Below are 18864 nucleotides of genomic sequence, written 5' to 3' on the forward strand. Positions count from 1 at the left end.
GTATTTTAGTGTTAAGTATTTAAGTCTCTGTTGTACTTAAACTTGCTGCTAATTATTTCAAATGATTCTTTCCAAAAGTAAGTTGTGATTAAAACCATATGCATAGAGGGTTTATAAAGTAATTATGTAGTAGGATGGCCTGTGTGTGTTGCTCAATTGGTATCAAGGGACTTGATGCCCAGAAAGTTGCCAGAAAGCGTTCCCGACACCATTACACCACCGCCACCAGCCTGTACCGTTGACTCATGCTGCTTACGCCAAATCCTGACTCTGCCATCAGCATGATGCAACAGGAACCGGGATTGGTCAGACCAGGCAATGTTCCACACCTGTTGATCATGTGCCCACTGGAGCTGCTTCTTGTGTTTAGCTGATAGGAGTGGAACTCGGTGTGGTCGTCTGCTGCAATAGCCCATCCTTGACCAGGACCGACGAGTTTTGCATTCCAAGATGCTGTTCTGCACACCACTGTTTTCCTGCACCTTTATTTGCCTGTTTGTGGCCCGCCTGTTAGCTTGCACGATACTTGCAATTTTTTGCCCACAGGACTGACGCTGACTGGATGTTTTTAGTTTGTCACGCCATTCTCGGGAAACCATAGACCCTTTTGTGCATGAAAAGCACCAGAAGTCTGCCGTTTCTGAGATACTGGAAGAGGCGCGCCTGGCAACGACGATCATACCAAACTCAAAGTTGCTTAGGTCACTCATTTTGCCCTGTCTAACAGTCAATCGAACAGTAACTGAATGCTTCGATGCCTATCTGCCTGCTTTATATAGAAACTACGGCAACGTCACTCACTGTCTGTAGGAGCGAACCATTTTCTTGAATGGGGTGGTGTGCCCAGTAAACCACTAAGTGTATATGTCAATTGTCATCATCTATGTCATCGTCTTCTTTCTGTCAAAAGAACAGCTTAGTCATGTTTTTTTATGGACAAGGGGCCTCTTCATTGTGCTGTTGGTTCTCAGCTCAGAGGCTTGGGCTAAAGATGTCTCTCTGTGTTTTTGGAGAAATGTCCTCTGGTCTGATAGAACTGTTTGGCCATAATGACCATTGTTATTTTTTGTGGACAAGGGGGAGGCTTGCAAGCCAAAGAATACCATCCTAACCGTGAAGCACGGGGTTGGAAGCATCATGTTGTGGGGCTGCTTTGCTGCAGGAGGGACTGGTGCACTTCACAAAATAGATGGCATCATGAGGCTGGAAAATGATGTGGATATATTGAAGCAACATCTCAAGACATCAGTCAGGAAGATAAAGCTTGGTCGCAAATGGGTCTTCCAAATGGACAATAACCACAAGCATAATTCCAAAGTTGTTGCAAAATGGCTTAAGAACAACACAGTCAAGGTATTGGAGTGGTCATCACAAAGCCCTGACCTCAATCCTATAGAAAATATGTGGGCAGAACTGAAAAAGCATGTGCGAGCAATGAGGCCTTCAAACCTGACTCAGTTACACCAGCTCTGTCAGGAGGAATGGCCCAAAATTCACCCAACTTATTGTGGGTAGCTTGTGGAAGGCTTCCCGAAAGCGTCTGACCCAAATTAAACAATTTAAAGGCAATTCTACCAAATACTAATTGAGTGTATGTAAACTTCAGGCCCACTGGGAATGTGATGAAAGTGATAAATGTTGAAATAAATCATTCTCTCCACTATTATTCTGACATTTCACATTCTTAAAATAAACTGGTGATCCTAACGGACCTAAAACAGGGAATCTTTACTCAGATTAAATGTCAGGACTTGTGAAACTGAGTTTAAATGTGTTTGGCTAAGGTGTATGTAAACTTCCGACTTCAACTGTGTGTATAATGATTGAACTACTTGTACTTTGAGCGAAAAATCTGTGTTGTTGGTTTACTCCAATAAGGGGAGGGGTGGTTGAATTGAATATTTTTTTTTTGTAATCCGAGGGAGGAAAGACATGAGTCACCCTCACCATTTAAAGCGCCTCATGTTCGTTGTCTCCTGCTGTCTCCTCTCCTACTCTGGAGGACACAACTGAGGCTGTGTCCCAAATGGCACCCTATTCCCTATGGGCCATTGTCAAAAGTAATGCACTACATAGGGAATATGGTGCCATTTGCAATGCAGTTTGAGGCTGAGCTGTCTCTCACTGGCTAAAACAGAGCTTCCCCCCAAAGCTGGCTGAGTAAATGTACTAAAGCCATCAAACAGGCTGCATTCCATACAGACAGACAGACAGACAGACAGACAGACAGACACCCCCGTAATCTCAGGTTTGTCTGTGTCTGCCTGTCTATCGATCTGTGTCTCTGTCTGCCTGTTTTCCTGCATCAGGCAGCTCATCAGGAAATCTCAAATCCAGAGCTGGAGAAGAAGTTAATTTCAGTTCGCCGTGGATGACTTCCCCGAATATCAGCACCTTGTGCCAAGAAGATGTTTGTCTATTTCTGTGTATGTGTGCGTGTATGAAGCTTCAACGTGGGTTGTGTTGTTTTGGTTGTTTTGCAGTGTAGCCTATGGGAATTTCCATTGAAAAGGACCCATGAGCACCAACATGTGAAGTTCATAGGTGCATGTCAAATGAATGCTAGGAGTATTAGTTTTTGGGAAATTAAGGCATAGATACATTTTTCAACCATTTTCCATTTTAAGAAATGGGCTTAAATAAAGGCTTTAATTTCTGGATAAACAGATGGAAAAGGGGCCTTTTAGAAAAAATATACCAGAAAAAGTATTAAAAGGTATCAGAAATACAGTGCATTCGTAAAGTATTCAGACCCCATGACTTTAAAAAAAAAAAATCTTACGTTACAGCCTTATTCTGAAATGGATTCAGTACTTTTTTTTACCTCATCAATCTACACACAATACTCCATAATGACAAAGTGAAAACAGGTGTTTAGAAATTTTAGCAAATTTATGAAAAAACAAAAATAACTTATTTACATAAGTATTGAGACCCTTTGCTATGAGACTCATAATTGAGCTCCGATGCATCCTGTTTCCATTGATCATCCTCGATGTTTCTACAACTTGATTGGAGTACACCTGTGGTAAATTCAATTGATTGGACATGATTTGGAAAGGCACAGACCTGTCTATATAAGGTCCCACATTTGACAGTGCATGTTAGAGCAAAAACCAAGCCACGAGGACGAAGGAATTGCTCATAGAGCTCCGAGACAGGATTGTGTCGAGGCACAGATCTTCGGAAGGCCATCAACACATTTCTGCAGCATTGAAGTTCCCCAAGAACCCAGTGGCCTCCATCATTCTTAAATGGAAGTATAGTGGAGGCATCATCATGCTGTAGGGATGTTTTTCAGCGGCAGAGACTGGGAGACTAGTCAGGACAAGTCTCTGAATGTCCTTGAGTGGCCCAGCCAGAGGCCGGACTTGAATCCGATCAAACATCTCTGGAGAGACCTGAAAATAGCTGTGCAGCACTGCTACTCATTTAAGCTGACAGAGCTTGAGAGGATCTACAGAGAAGAATGGGAGAAACTCTCCAAATACAGTTGTGCCAAGTTTGTAGTGTCCGACCCAAGAAGACTCGAGGCTGTAATCTCTGCCAAAGCTGCTTCAACAAAGTACTGAGTAAAGGGTCTAAAATGTCAGTTTTAGACTTTAGCTTTGTCATTATGGGGTATTGTATGTAGATTGAGGGTGGGGGGGGGTGATTTAATACATTTTAGAGTAAAGAAAGCTATGATGTAACATTTACATTTACATTACATTTAAGTCATTTAGCAGACGCTCTAATCCAGAGCGACTTACAAATTGGACAAAATGTGGAATAAGTCAAGGGGTCTGAATACTTTCCAAATGCATTGTATATATCTATAGGGATGCACGATATATCGATGAACATATTGGAATCGGCCGATATTAGCAAAAAATGCCAACATCGGTATCAGCCCGATGTCTAGTTTAATACCGATGTGCAAAACCAATGTCAAAGCTGACGTACATACCTATATAACATAGGTACATGACGTATTGACGCCACGTAAAATTTTGCGCTACACGTGCAACACAGCATTCCTAACTTAGACCACAATGTCTGCTGTGTGGATCTAGCAGACAACAAGTCGATCAGTCATTTTAAAGAGTAAGAATTCATTGCACTTGACAATCAACCATTTCCTGTTGTGGAAGTGCACTATTTTTCAGATGTTGTCCCTCTGGAGTTACACAGTAACAGTGTCAATGCTATTAGCTTCACGACATACTATGGAACACCGTTTGGGTCTTTGGGTGTCAAAAAAAGAAGATTTAATGCCCACTATTTGATGCGTTAAGTAGGCATTCAATTTGACACGTCAATAACATACTGTAGAATGTTGTGTGTTCTGAATTGCACATGCAAGCCAAGCTCCACCACTACTATCAGTAGCACTGTCAAAGCTGTACAAAAAATTCTGCAAGCAAACAAACAACGGCCATGAACGATGTGTTTACAATACTGCGTTGGTAATAAATCCTTATTTGTTTGACCGCAACATCTGGGATAGCTGGCTAGCTTTAGCTTGGTACCTAGTTAGCACCAATCCAACCAGCCTTAAAACAATGACCAGTAGAAACTAGTCATTTTCATTATTCTTAGCAAATATGTAGGAATCCTTGTGAGTAAGTATTAGCTAGGTAGCCACTTGTTGTTCGCCTATTGAAATTGAACTTCAGTTCATGAAAATGAATAGCTAGCCAGCTACTTAACGCTGTTGCCCAAAGCTAACGTTAAAAGCAGCCAGATAGCTTCATCTGGCTAGTGAGGCTCGACCGGACCGGGTTATGTGTTGTCACGCTAGCCACAATAAGGATTAGGCATAATCGTGGATTTTGCAGTTTGCCTTCAAAATAAAATAACAGCTTTGAAGGTGATGCAGAAGGTTACTTTTGGTGGAATCATGCCATATTTAGACTAGATAATGTTAAACAAGGTTGGAATGTGAAGCAATAAAATGGGGTATCAGTCTACTCGGTGACATCCACAGAACACAACTGTGAAGAGTTTACGTAAATATTAGCGTTGTAGTTCTTATCACGGGACAGTGACTGTGTGAAATCACCTCCCCAGTCAGCCTATTGTGTGTGTTGACATTCATATTGCACCGAACAGCTTTACCTAAGGTTTGGGGATCAATTAAATGGTGTATCCATCTACTCAATACCCAATATATTTTTTCCCAACATCCTCCTCAGAGTTATCAGACTCCAACATCCATGCAGTATTGTTTTTCCTCAGGAATAGTGTTCAATACACATAGGTTGATAATAAATGTGTCTCCATTCACAGTTGTTTCAGAGTCCCACAATGAGAGCTACGACGCTAATGTTCTCTGGGTGTCACTGAGTAGACTGATACCCCATGTCATTGATCCCCATCCATAGGTAAGGCTGTACAGTGAAATATGTATGCTCCCAACGCAATTCTAAAGTATTATACATCCAGTGTGATTTCAACAGATTTTTAAAATGTTTTTTTAACAAATTGTCTTTTGTTGATTTTATATAACAACATTCCAACCTCGTTTAGCATGATATGATCAATTATGGCATAATTCTACTATTTGTATTAATTTGCATCACTGTCTCTGACATACTTTTATTTTGAAGGCTAACCGCAAAGTCCACAGCCAGGCTCTCTCCTATCCCCCTCTCTCCCACTCCCAGCCAGGCCCTCTCCTATCCTCTCTCCCTCTCTGTCCCCCAGCCAGGCCCTCTTCTATCCTCTTCTCTCCATCTTTACGTCCCCCAGCCAGGCCCTCTCCTATCCTCCTCTCTCCATCTTTCCATCCCCCAGCCAGGCCCTCTCCTATCCTCCTCTCTCCATCTTTCCGTCCCCCAGCCAGGCCCTCTCCTATCCTCCTCTCTCCATCTTTCCATCCCCCAGCCAGGCCCTCTCCTATCCTCCTCTCTCCATCTTTCCATCCCCCAGCCAGGCCCTCTCCTATCCCCCTCTCTCCCACCCCCAGCCAATCCCCTCCTAATTACCTGTGTGATGGCCAGGGCAGTGAGGGCGCCAGGCCTTGATGGGTAATACATGCTGGCAGCTGGGTCTCTGTCTCATTCATTACTGACACTCACTAAAGTGACTGCATGCACTATATATTCCAGCTAGCTGTCTAGCTACTTCCCAACCGGTACTTCTCTCCTTCCTTGTTTCTCAACCCCCCTATCCCTGTCGCTTCCTGTTTGTCCAACCTAGCTCTGAACACCCATCTGCTCCTTGTTCAGCATAAAAAAAGACAAAGCATAGCAGAGATTAACCAAACAGCTTAACCTGTTGTATACTGTCATCTGCTGATGCCATGGATATTGTGGTTCAGTAACAGCATGCAGATCTGAATAAGAGCCCTAGAGAAAGAAATAAGAACGCTCTTCCGTTTCACTAACGGTAGTTTTCCTCTCCTCCTTTGGCAGGTGACATCACACAGAAAGGCTATGAAAAGAAGAGGTCCAAATTAATTGGGGCCTTCCTTCCTAAGGCACCAGGTAAAGGTAAATACCACTCGTCCAATCAAAACACTAACCGTGTCTGTCTCAACTAATCTGAAACAGTGATGGATTCTGGAATAGAGTTATGGGCTAATCTGACTCTGGAATATAGGTATTTGTTTTGTGATATAAACTGCATACTTCAAACCAAAAGCTTGATGTCTAACACAACAATAATCTCAGATTCTCTGCCCTCCCTGGGTGTATATAGATTCAAGTCTAGTGGGGGAAATTACTGATTTAATTGTTATTAGTTGAAATATACAAGGGCCTAACTCTTGCTTATGTATTTTAGTCATAGTTAAACTTAACTAATACAATCTTACAGACCTAGCCTAACTAATAATGTTCTCACTTGGAGGTAATGCAAGTTAGCAAAACACAGAGGAACAGTGGATGTGACATTCCTTCAGTTTTCAATTTGTTTTCATTCATTCTCCATTTCATCCCATTTTCACCAAATTAAACAGAACTTTACTTTAATGGATGTGTGGGTTGCAGTTCAGCTCAGATATACTCTTCTAACTGATGTCTGGGATGTTCTACAGTGTCAAAATGTTGTTATCCAAGCGGCCATTTTGGAAAATAGAAGAAGGGCTCATTTTTGACCCAGAAGACACCAGTGACAAAGCTTATATGTGTACATTCTCAGAGTGCTGTATAAAAATGGCCTCAACTGCATTTATTTTGAATGCTTTGTGAATTGTTGTTTCGCCAACATCTATTTAAATTATTTATAATGCACTACTTTTGACCAGTGTTATATGAATATGGTGCAATTTGGGACAAACACCCACTGATGGAAGGGGAGAGGCTGACCCATTTGTTCTTCTGTGAAATGTGTCTTAAATATGTCATTTAACTGCCTATACATTGAATCCAAGCAGATCTAGTCCACTTGGCATGAACGGTAAGCAGGTATGGCAGCAGACCGCTTAGATTAAGTGTGTGAGTGTAATTGAGTATCATGCTGTATGGTGTCTACACATGGCCAGCCCGCTCATTAGGCATGATTATGTGGCCGCCTGCGACAACAGATTGACGAGGACGTCATTTTCGGAGTTAAACTGACCAAGACGCACCTCCAACAACAACACATAAAGCCTCACAGAATTCTGCCCCAAAACAACCACAATATCTCTCAACCGGTGCAGTGGCATAAGATAAGGGCTTTTTAGGTGATCGTTGATACCACACTCTGATAAGCAGTGCCCATTTTCTCAAAGGCAGTGGCGCAAAATATTTTGCTTGTCCATTCCCAGGCACCTCTCCAGGGCGCTGTTCAAATCAAATCAAATGTATTTGTCACATACACATGGTTAGCAGATGTTAATGCGAGTGCAGCGAAATGCTTGTGCTTCTAGTTCCGACAATGCAGTAATAACCAACGAGTAATCTAGCTAACAATTCCAAAACTACTACCTTATACACACAAGTGTAATGGGATAAAGAATATGTACATAAAGATATATGAATGAGTGATGGTACAGAGCGGCATAGGCAAGATGCAGTAGATGGTATCGAGTACATTATATACATATGAGATGAGTATGTAAACAAAGTGGCATAGTTTAAAGTGGCTAGTGATACATGTATTACATAAAGATGCAGTAGATGATATAGAGTACAGTATATACGTATACATATGAGATGAATAATGTAGGGTATGTAAACATTATATTAAGTAGCATTGTTCAAAGTGGCTAGTGATATATTTTACATCAATTCCCATCAATTCCCATTATTAAGTGGCTGGAGTTGAGTCAGTGTGTTGGCAGCAGCCACTCAATGTTAGTGGTGGCTGTTTAACAGTCTGATGGCCTTGAGATAGAAGCTGTTTTTCAGTCTCTCGGTCCCGGCTTTGATGCACCTGTACTGGCCTTCTGGATGATAGCGGGGTGAACAGGCAGTGGCTCGGATGATTGTTGTCCTTGATGATCTTTATGGCCTTCCTGTGACATCGGTGGTGTAGGTGTCCTGGAGGGCAGGTAGTTTGCCCCCGGTGATGCGTTGTGCAGACCTCGCTACCCTCTGGAGAGCCTTACGGTTGTGGGCGGAGCAGTTGCCGTACCAGGCGGTGATACAGCCCGACAGGATGCTCTTGATTGTGCATCTGTAGAAGTTTCTGAGTGCTTTTGGTGACAAGCCAAATTTCTTCAGCCTCCTGAGGTTGAAGAGGCGCTGCTGGGCCTTCTTCACGATGCTGTCTGTGTGGGTGGAACAATTCAGTTTGTCTGTGATGTGTACGCCAAGGAACTTAAAACTTACTACCCTCTCCACTACTGTCCCATCGATGTGGATAGGGGGTTGTTCCCTCTGCTGTTTCCTGAAGTCCACAATCATCTCCTTAGTTTTGTTGACGTTGAGTGAGAGGTTATTTTCCTGACACCACACTCCGAGGGCCCTCACCTCCTCCCTGTAGGCCGTCTCGTCGTTGTTGGTAATCAAGCCTACCACTGTTGTGTCGTCCGCAAACTTGATGATTGAGTTGGAGGCGTGGGTGAACAGGGAGTACAGAAGAGGGCTCAGAACGCACCCTTGTGGGGCCCCAGTGTTGAGGATCAGCGGGGTGGAGATGTTGTTACCTACCCTCACCACCTGGGGCCGGCCCGTCAGGAAGTCCAGTACCCAGTTGCACAGGGCGGGGTCGAGACCCAGGGTCTCAAGCTCGATGACGAGTTTGGAGGGTACTATGGTGTTAAATGCTGAGCTGTAGTCGATGAACAGCATTCTCACATAGGTATTTCTGTTGTCCAGATGGGTTAGGGCAGTGTGGTTGAGTTTGCATCGTCTGTGGACCTATTTGTTGGAGCTCCACCAACGTTCTGTCAAAAAAAATGATCTAACATAAATAATGTAGCAGATATAGGATATGGTAGAAAGAGTATGTGGCCTTTTCTGTAGCCTACAGGCTGGAGATAAAATGTATGACGATTTAATGAGACGGACAATTTTTAAATCATGCCGATTTCTCCGATCAAATAGCCTAACCTAGACACTTTTTACATCATGTGGGTTTCACCGATCAGCTTGAACACTGAACACACCAAGGTTAGCCGCTAATGTAGCTAGCAGGTTAAAAACGCAATCCAACACTTACCTAACGTTACCAGTCAATGAGAACGGTGGCCATTTCGGTGTCACTCTTCCACCTTTCAAAATTAATTCCAATGTTTCTGGATTGGTCATGAGCAGTCTTTTTCTCTTTTGGGGTCGTTGATTCAATTCCAAGAACCAAGAATATAACTTGTTTATTTCGTTCTTGCTACAAAGACAGTTTATCTGCAAAGAAGTAATCTATCTTGTTGGCTTTGTCGGCTCTGTGTTTCTTAGCAAACAATTTATTTTTACTATGACTCTTGAGGCCATTGCAGCAAGGTCATTCGAGTAGGCGGGATTTAACGCAAAGACACACCTTGCCTAGAAGGCCATCCCAAGGCATCTCAGGCCTCAGCCTCCTTGTCTTCATTCAAAGTGAAAACGCCATACAAGAAGTGGGGTGGCATAGGGTTGCCCACGACATGCGGATTCCTGCTTTATATCCCATTGAATACAATGAGTAAAATGTAATGCAATAAGGTGTCATTTGGGACCCATACTATGTCTTAAATTAGCCAAGAGTGTAAAAAAAATGGCTAGAGTAAAAGATGCCCCCATGTCCACTCATTGTGCCCATAAAAAGACATGGAAAATGAACATGAGGCCTTCCATTACACATTACCTCCTGTAGCTCGTCACATTATGTCCCTCTGAACACAAGACCTGCTCACTAAAGAGCTTGCCCCATTACCTTTTCTATGATAGCGAAGTGCTGTAAAATCTCACATCTAAAACAGAGCCATCACATTCCCTGCAAACCTACCGTAGTGTTACAGGTGTAACAGTAGCAGATAGCACATTCATTTCAGTGCTGTTCATGCCTTCAAAAGGCTGTGGGTCTTAATGTCAGACTGTTTTAGTATTCAGGCTGATCTGTCCATGGCTTTGTCTAAAATGGCATTGATTTTAACCAGGGCTTTATTTTATTTTATTGTATTTTATTTAACCTTTATTTAACCAGATAGGCTAGTTGAGAACAAGTTCTCATTTACAACTGCGACCTGGCCAAGATAAAGCATAGCAGTGTGAACAGACAACAACACAGAGTTACACATGGAGTAAATAACACAGTCAATAACACAGTAGAAAAAAAAGAGTCTATATACATTGTGTGCAAAAGGCATGAGGAGGTAGGCGAATAATTACAATTTAGCAGATTAACACTGGAGTGATAAATGATCAGATGGTCATGTGCATATAGAGATACTGGTGTGCAAAAGAGCAGAAAAGTAAATAAATAAACAGTATGGGGATGAGGTAGGTAAATTGGGTGGGCTATTTACCGATGGTCTATGCACAGCTGCAGTGATCGGTGAGCTGCTCAGATAGCAGATGTTTAAATTTGGCGAGGGAGATAAAAGTCTCCAACTTCAACGATTTTTGCAATTCGTTCCAGTCACAGGCAGCAGAGAACTGGAAGGAAAGGTGGCCAAATTAGGTGTTGGCTTTAGGGATGATCAGTGAGATACACCTGCTGGAGCGCGTGCTACGGGTGGGTGTTGCCATCGTGACCAGTGAACTGAGATAAGGCGGAGCTTTACCGAGCATGGACTTGTAGATGACCTGGAGCCAGTGGGTCTGGCGACGAATATGTAGCGAGGACCAGCCGACTAGAGCATACAGGTCGCAGTGGTGGGTGGCATAAGGTGCTGTAGTAACAAAATGGATGGCACTGTGATAAACTGCATCCAGTTTGCTGAGTAGAGTATTGAAAGCTATTTTGTAGATCACATCGCCGAAGTCGAGGATCTGTAGGATAGTCAGTTTTACTAGGGTAAGTTTGGCGGCGTGAGTGAAGGAGGCTTTGTTGCGAAATAGAAAGCAGATTCTAGATTTGATTTTGGATTGGAGATGTTTGATGTGAGTCTGGAAGGAGAGTTTACAGTCTAGCCAGACACCTAAGTACTTATAGATGTCCACATATTCTAGGTCGGAACCATCCAGGGGAGTGATGCTAGTCGGGCGTGCGGGTGCAGGCAGCGAACGGTTGAAAAGCATGCATTTGGTTTTACTAGCGTTTAAGAGAAGTTGGAGGCCACGGAAGGAGTGTTGTATGGCATTGAAGCTCGTTTGGAGGTTAGATAGCAAGAGAAGTGCACTATATAGGGAATAGGGTGCCATTTGGGCCACTGACTATTAATCCATTGGAAGATGAACCGTTCCTCAGGATTGTAATAACCACTAGTACACACTCCCACTGTAGAACAGTTAGAAAGGTGTAATGTGAAGCGAACGCCTGGCCTCTGACTAGGGTTACAAATTACGGTAACTTTCCCAAATTCCCACTTGGAAAAATCACAAATTTGGATGGGAATAGACAGGAAATCCATAAGACTCTAACCAGGAATTCTGGAAAACCTGGAAATGTTGAAATAGTTACCTGAATTTTGCAACCCTCTCATGAGACCAAGCATTCGCATCACGCTTGCCTGAAGTCGATAAAAGGCTGAGACAGCAGACTGTTACACCAGTAGTGTGATGGTTGTTTCCTCTCTAGCCCAGTGCACCACAGTGAGTCTGAAAAGTCTGAGCACATACATAAAACCGATACTGTACTGGTCTCAAATGGAAATCGGATATTGATTGGGAAGGGAAGGACCATTACAAACGGACTTAATGGGGTTGTAAGATGTACATTCATCAGGGGATTCCCAAAACCACGTTACGTTAGTACTACTGTATCAGAGAGCGTGTTACTGTACATGCATGTGTATTGCCATTTAGAACACCACCAGCAACCGGCTTTCTCTATCTAGCCTCGACTCAAGCCATTCTAGGTTTATGGAGTGTTGTCTGGCAGTAAACCATTATCTATCACCCAGTATCTCTGTATTACAGGTAGCTCTTATTCAAACCCTATTATAGGTGACACCCTTCAGGGGGAACAGTTACATTGCACATTGGCTCTAGCAAAACACCTTTCATACCAGTCTACGTATGTTGTTATTTCAGCATAGCGGTAGATAGTCCTCCTAAATAACACTGTCAGTGGAGAAGACGAGTGCAGCACTATTGAGATCAGACTCCTCCATCGAGCCTCTTATTGAATGTAGCATCTTTCCCTGTGTGAGGCAGATGGAGAACGGATGAGACTGACATTGATTTCCTTCAAGGTGTGTGTGGGGGGTGCTGAGTGTTCTCGATCGACAGGGAGAAAGAGGGAATGGTATCCTGCATCTATCATGTCTCTCAGTGCTAAACCAATGGCTGTTATAGCCCAGCAGAACGTAATCCACTTTATGGAACACTTACCTACAGTATTATAAGCTGCTGCATTGCTCAGACTGCTGCTTGGTGTTGAGGACTGGGAAGTGAGGGGCTCAAGTGTTTCTTTGTCGTGAACCTGAGATTTACCTTATGGGGTTGTGCTGTAATGTAGCCGTTATAGCTTCAGTCATAGATCACTAGCTTTGTGTTGTCTAGCTAGCAGACTGTCTTCAAGACTGGAACAGTTGCAGACAGTTTAAATGAAAGTAACTGGTGGGGGTGTTTGTTTGGTTTCTGTGTGTCCACAGCCTAGGATTTACATCTCATCAAGAGCTCCATGCTGAGGTTCAGGTTTAGGGGCTGATTGCCACTGCGCTGTAATTGACAATGAGAGGCTGGTTATGTCCAAAATGGCACCCTATTCCATATAAAGTGCACTACTTTTGACCAGGGCCCATAGGGCTCTGCTCAAACATGGTGCACTATGTAGAGAATAGGATGCCATTTGGGAGGTAGAATGAGAGGCTGAGGGACCCAGTCCCCTGATAGATTGAATATGAAACAGGGTTAATTGCTGGGACCCTCCATTTTAACTGAGCCTAACAATCCCTTGCCAGACAAAATAGAATAATGTCCAATAATGTCAGTTGATGTTTCACAGTCTATTGTGAAATTAAGTTGAGTTCAGGTGCCTGTCAGAATAAATAATACTCATACTCGGTTTGATGCAGACAGTATAATGAATTCATTTTCCTTGTCCATCTATTCATTTAATCATAGTAACAGGTGATGGTGGTCTGGTCAGGCTGTACTGTAGTAACAGGTACAGTGTTGATGGTGGTCAGGCTGTACTGTAGTAACAGGTGATGGTGGTCAGGCTGTACTGTAGTAACAGGTGATGGTGGTCAGGCTGTACTGTAGTAACAGATGATGGTGGTCAGGCTGTACTGTAGTAACAGGTGATGGTGGTCAGGCTGTACTGTAGTAACAGGTGATGGTGGTCAGGCTGTACTGTAGTAACAGGTACAGTGTTGATGGTGGTCAGGCTGTAATGTAGTAACAGGTGATGGTGGTCAGGCTGTACTGTAGTAACAGGTACAGTGCTGATGGTGGTCAGGCTGTAATGTAGTAACAGGTGATGGTGGTCAGGCTGTACTGTAGTAACAGGTGATGGTGGTCAGGCTGTACTGTAGTAACAGGTGATGGTGGTCAGGCTGTACTGTAGTAACAGGTGATGGTGGTCAGGCTGTACTGTAGTAACAGGTGATGGTGGTCAGGCTGTACTGTAGTAACAGGTGATGGTGGTCAGGCTGTACTGTAGTAACAGGTGATGGTGGTCAGGCTGTACTGTAGTAACAGGTGATGGTGGTCAGGATGTACTGTAGTAACAGGTGATGGTGGTCAGGCTGTACTGTAGTAACAGATACAGTGCTGATGGTGGTCAGGCTGTACTGTAGTAACAGGTGATGGTGGTCAGGCTGTACTGTAGTAACAGATGATGGTGGTCAGGCTGTACTGTAGTAACAGGTGATGGTGGTCAGGCTGTACTGTAGTAACAGATGATGGTGGTCAGGCTGTACTGTAGTAACAGGTGATGGTGGTCAGGCTGTACTGTAGTAACAGGTGATGGTGGTCAGGCTGTACTGTAGTAACAGGTACAGTGCTGATGGTGGTCAGGCTGTACTGTAGTAACAGGTGATGGTGGTCAGGCTATACTGTAGTAACAGGTGATGGTGGTCAGGCTGTACTGTAGTAACAGGTGATGGTGGTCAGGCTGTACTGTAGTAACAGGTGATGGTGGTTAGGCTGTACTGTAGTAACAGGTGATGGTGGTCAGGCTGTACTGTAGTAACAGGTACAGTGCTGATGGTGGTCAGGCTGTACTGTAGTAACAGGTGATGGTGGTCAGGCTGTACTGTAGTAACAGGTGATGGTGGTCAGGCTGTACTGTAGTAACAGGTGATGGTGGTCAGGCTGTACTGTAGTAACAGGTACAGTGTTGATGGTGGTCAGGCTGTACTGTAGTAACAGGTACAGTGCTGATGGTGGTCAGGCTGTACTGTAGTAACAGGTGATGGTGGTCAGGCTGTACTGTAGTAACAGGTGATGGTGGTCAGGCTGTACTGTAGTAACAGGTGATGGTGGTCAGGCTGTACTGTAGTAACAGATACAGTGCTGATGGTGGTCAGGCTGTACTGTAGTAACAGGTGATGGTGGTCAGGCTATACTGTAGTAACAGGTGATGGTGGTCAGGCTGTACTGTAGTAACAGGTGATGGTGGTCAGGCTGTACTGTAGTAACAGGTGATGGTGGTCAGGCTGTACTGTAGTAACAGGTGATGGTGGTCAGGCTGTACTGTAGTAACAGGTACAGTGCTGATGGTGGTCAGGCTGTACTGTAGTAACAGGTGATGGTGGTCAGGCTGTACTGTAGTAACAGGTGATGGTGGTCAGGCTGTACTGTAGTAACAGGTGATGGTGGTCAGGCTGTACTGTAGTAACAGGTGATGGTGGTCAGGCTGTACTGTAGTAACAGGTGATGGTGGTCAGGCTGTACTGTAGTAACAGGTACAGTGCTGATGTTGGTCAGGCTGTACTGTAGTAACAGGTGATGGTGGTCAGGCTGTACTGTAGTAACAGGTGATGGTGGTCAGGCTGTACTGTAGTAACAGGTGATGGTGGTCAGGCTGTACTGTAGTAACAGATACAGTGCTGATGGTGGTCAGGCTGTACTGTAGTAACAGGTGATGGTGGTCAGGCTGTACTGTAGTAACAGGTGATGGTGGTCAGGCTGTACTGTAGTAACAGGTGATGGTGGTCAGGCTGTACTGTAGTAACAGGTGATGGTGGTCAGGCTGTACTGTAGTAACAGATGATGGTGGTCAGGCTGTACTGTAGTAACAGGTGATGGTGGTCAGGCTGTACTGTAGTAACAGGTGATGGTGGTCAGGCTGTACTGTAGTAACAGGTACAGTGTTGATGGTGGTCAGGCTGTACTGTAGTAACAGGTACAGTGCTGATGGTGGTCAGGCTGTACTGTAGTAACAGGTACAGTGCTGATGGTGGTCAGGCTGTACTGTAGTAACAGGTACAGTGCTGATGGTGGTCAGGCTGTACTGTAGTAACAGGTGATGGTGGTCAGGCTGTACTGTAGTAACAGGTACAGTGCTGATGGTGGTCAGGCTGTAATGTAGTAACAGGTACAGTGCTGATGGTGGTCAGGCTGTACTGTAGTAACAGGTACAGTGTTGATGGTGGTCAGGCTGTACTGTAGTAACAGGTACAGTGCTGATGGTGGTCAGGCTGTACTGTAGTAACAGGTACAGTGCTGATGGTGGTCAGGCTGTACTGTAGTAACAGGTACAGTGCTGATGGTGGTCAGGCTGTACTGTAGTAACAGGTGATGGTGGTCAGGCTGTACTGTAGTAACGGGTACAGTGCTGATGGTGGTCAGGCTGTACTGTAGTAACAGGTACAGTGCTGATGGTGGTCAGGCTGTAATGTAGTAACAGGTACAGTGCTGATGGTGGTCAGGCTGTAATGTAGTAACAGGTACAGTGCTGATGGTGGTCAGGCTGTACTGTAGTAACAGGTGATGGTGGTCAGGCTGTACTGTAGTAACAGGTGATGGTGGTCAGGCTGTACTGTAGTAACAGGTACAGTGCTGATGGTGGTCAGGCTGTACTGTAGTAACAGGTACAGTGCTGATGGTGGTCAGGCTGTACTGTAGTAACAGGTACAGTGCTGATGGTGGTCAGGCTGTACTGTAGTAACAGGTACAGTGCTGATGGTGGTCAGGCTGTAATGTAGTTAACTCTGTCTTCTCCCTCTCCCCCCAAGGGATGGATCCTTCTGTGCCCCACGAGAGGAGAACTCCTGTCACCCCTGGCTCCTCCTCTCGCTACCACCGCCGCCGCTCCTCTGGCTCCCGGGACGAACGCTACAGATCAGGTACGCCAGAAACACCTTTCAACACATCACAAACAGTAACACAAAACTCAAGCTCATGGTATACAGTTGGAAACTTAATACAAATTACAAAAACCCAGTATTACCAGTGTGCTGTAGTTTCTCTTCTATTTTGAATACCCTTTTTTCACCATGCACCTGGTTGTACATTCAGCTCTGTGAGTTGTCTTCCTGAAGTACAGTTAGCAACTTGGCAGTTACTATAGGACAGTATAGAAGCACCAATGGAGAACTGCATTTTAAACACTAAATTACATTTGGTTTGTGGTAACATAATTCATTTGGATTACCAAGAGCTTTGTTTTTTATTAGTCTCGCTATTAATGCTAAATGCATAAAAACAAGTTTTTTTATTTACCACCCCAATGCTGTTTATCACTCCTATTTAGACCAATGAACCACTTGCTTTGTTACCCACCCACCCATCCATCTGTCTCCCCTACCCTCTCTCTCTCCCCCCTCTCCCCCCAGGTTCTTTTTCTATTTTACTCTCTCTCTCGCTCCCTCTGTCTCTCTCTATATAGGTAGATAGGTAGATAAATATATAGATATATATTTATCTACCTATCTTTTATTTATATATATATATATATATATATATATATATATATATATATATCAAAAGGCTAATCATTTCTGTGGTTTGCAGACAAATGACTCAACATACCAGCCACAGATTCTGGCACTGTGTTCTAGCTTTGTCTTAGAAACACACATTTCTGTGCCCCAAATGGCACCATACTTCCTGTTGGTTTGCATCATGGTTTTTGTTGTATTTTACCAGTGCTTAGCTTTACACACAGCTATTGATGCTCTTAATAATAGCCTATTATAGGGCTGGACACAATGATCTCACATTAAGCTTCAGTTGTCTGGAGACATTATTCAGACCCAGACATAGAGGGAGCAGCCAATGGGCACACAAGTTCCTAGAATACAGCCCTATAAAACAGGATTCATGTTGAATTAAAGAATACATGACAACCACAAAGGCTTTGGATGCATCCCAATTGGCACCCTATTCCCTTTGTGGTGTACTACTTTTGACCAGAGTACATAGGGCTCCGGTCAAAGTGGAGCACTAGAAAAGGAATGGGGTGCCATTTGGGATACAACCAGAGTCTGTTCTCAATGGCCGTTACTAAACAGGGCCACTAAAGCATAGAGACATAAAGGGCATAGGTTACTGGCAATAGTTTTTCCTCACTAAAACCAAACTCTTTCTTTACGATCTTTTATAAGTTACATTACGGCACAATGTTTTATCAGCCTCTTGTTTGGTTAGATTAGTCCACTTAGAGTGAGATGTCGTCTTGCTTTTGTGAGAAGCCAACAGCGGTGAAGTCCCCAGTGTAGAAGAAGACAACTACCACCTTGAGAGTATCGACAATGAACAATGTTGCTTGTTACTGTACATACACTGTGGAACTTCTGAAGTAGTATTTCGGCTACATTCACAGTGATTATTTCATCCCAATCTTCTAAGCCTATGCTTTTCTAAAATAATATACTTTAGCAACAATATATACTGTAATTGTTGTCCTTGTTCTAATTATATACAGTATATATTGTTTAGTGAAATATACATTCCACAGACTCATTTAATTTGTCCCGCAATAAACCTGGAATCTGGGAGTTTGTCAGGTCTTCCAACATGTCTGTCCTGCGCTGTGTGTGTTGCAGATGTCCACACAGAGGCTGTGCAGGCGGCTCTGGCCAAACAGAAGGAGCGTGGTAAGATGGCAGTACCCATGCCCTCCAAGCGCCGCTCCTTGGTCGTGCAGTCCTCCATGGATGCCTACACTCCCCCAGGTGAGGAACATATAGGACTCCAAGGTAATCATAGCAGCCTGGGACTGCTCCACTGCACTGTGTATGTGTGTGGCGTGTGTGTGCACGCCTGAAGATTGATGTAGGGTGACATTGTCCCTGGTCGTGATCTTGGGTCAGTTTTGCATTTTTCCCACTAATGTTTTAGGTTAGGATTGGGGGAGCGGAAACTGATCCTAGATCTGTACCTAGGGGAAACTTCACCCTGGAGGCGTGAATATGCCTCCAGCCTGTCCCTGCCCCTGTCTCTGTCCCTGCCCCTCACTAACTCACTCATTCAGTGTCAC

The 18864-nt window shown here is 44.0% G+C and overlaps 1 protein-coding gene across 11 annotated transcripts in view; it reads left to right on the forward strand.

Annotated features, from left to right (window-relative positions):
- LOC118395203 (disco-interacting protein 2 homolog C) overlaps positions 1 to 18864 on the forward strand; it is a 282104-nt gene that overhangs the window by 140974 nt on the left and 122266 nt on the right. For 7 of the 11 annotated variants that reach the window (XM_052463704.1, XM_052463692.1, XM_052463696.1 and 4 more), the window contains exons 2-4: positions 6399 to 6476; positions 16619 to 16729; positions 18431 to 18583. In XM_052463704.1, the coding sequence (XP_052319664.1) occupies positions 6399 to 6476; positions 16619 to 16729; positions 18431 to 18583 (342 nt within the window). The remainder of the gene's footprint in view (positions 1 to 6398; positions 6477 to 16618; positions 16730 to 18430; positions 18584 to 18864) is intronic. The other 4 variants (XM_052463693.1, XM_052463695.1, XM_052463703.1 and 1 more) reach the window with 4 other exon arrangements.

The sequence above is a fragment of the Oncorhynchus keta genome, chromosome 15 (assembly GCF_023373465.1).
Source record: "Oncorhynchus keta strain PuntledgeMale-10-30-2019 chromosome 15, Oket_V2, whole genome shotgun sequence".
NCBI lineage: Eukaryota > Metazoa > Chordata > Actinopteri > Salmoniformes > Salmonidae > Oncorhynchus > Oncorhynchus keta.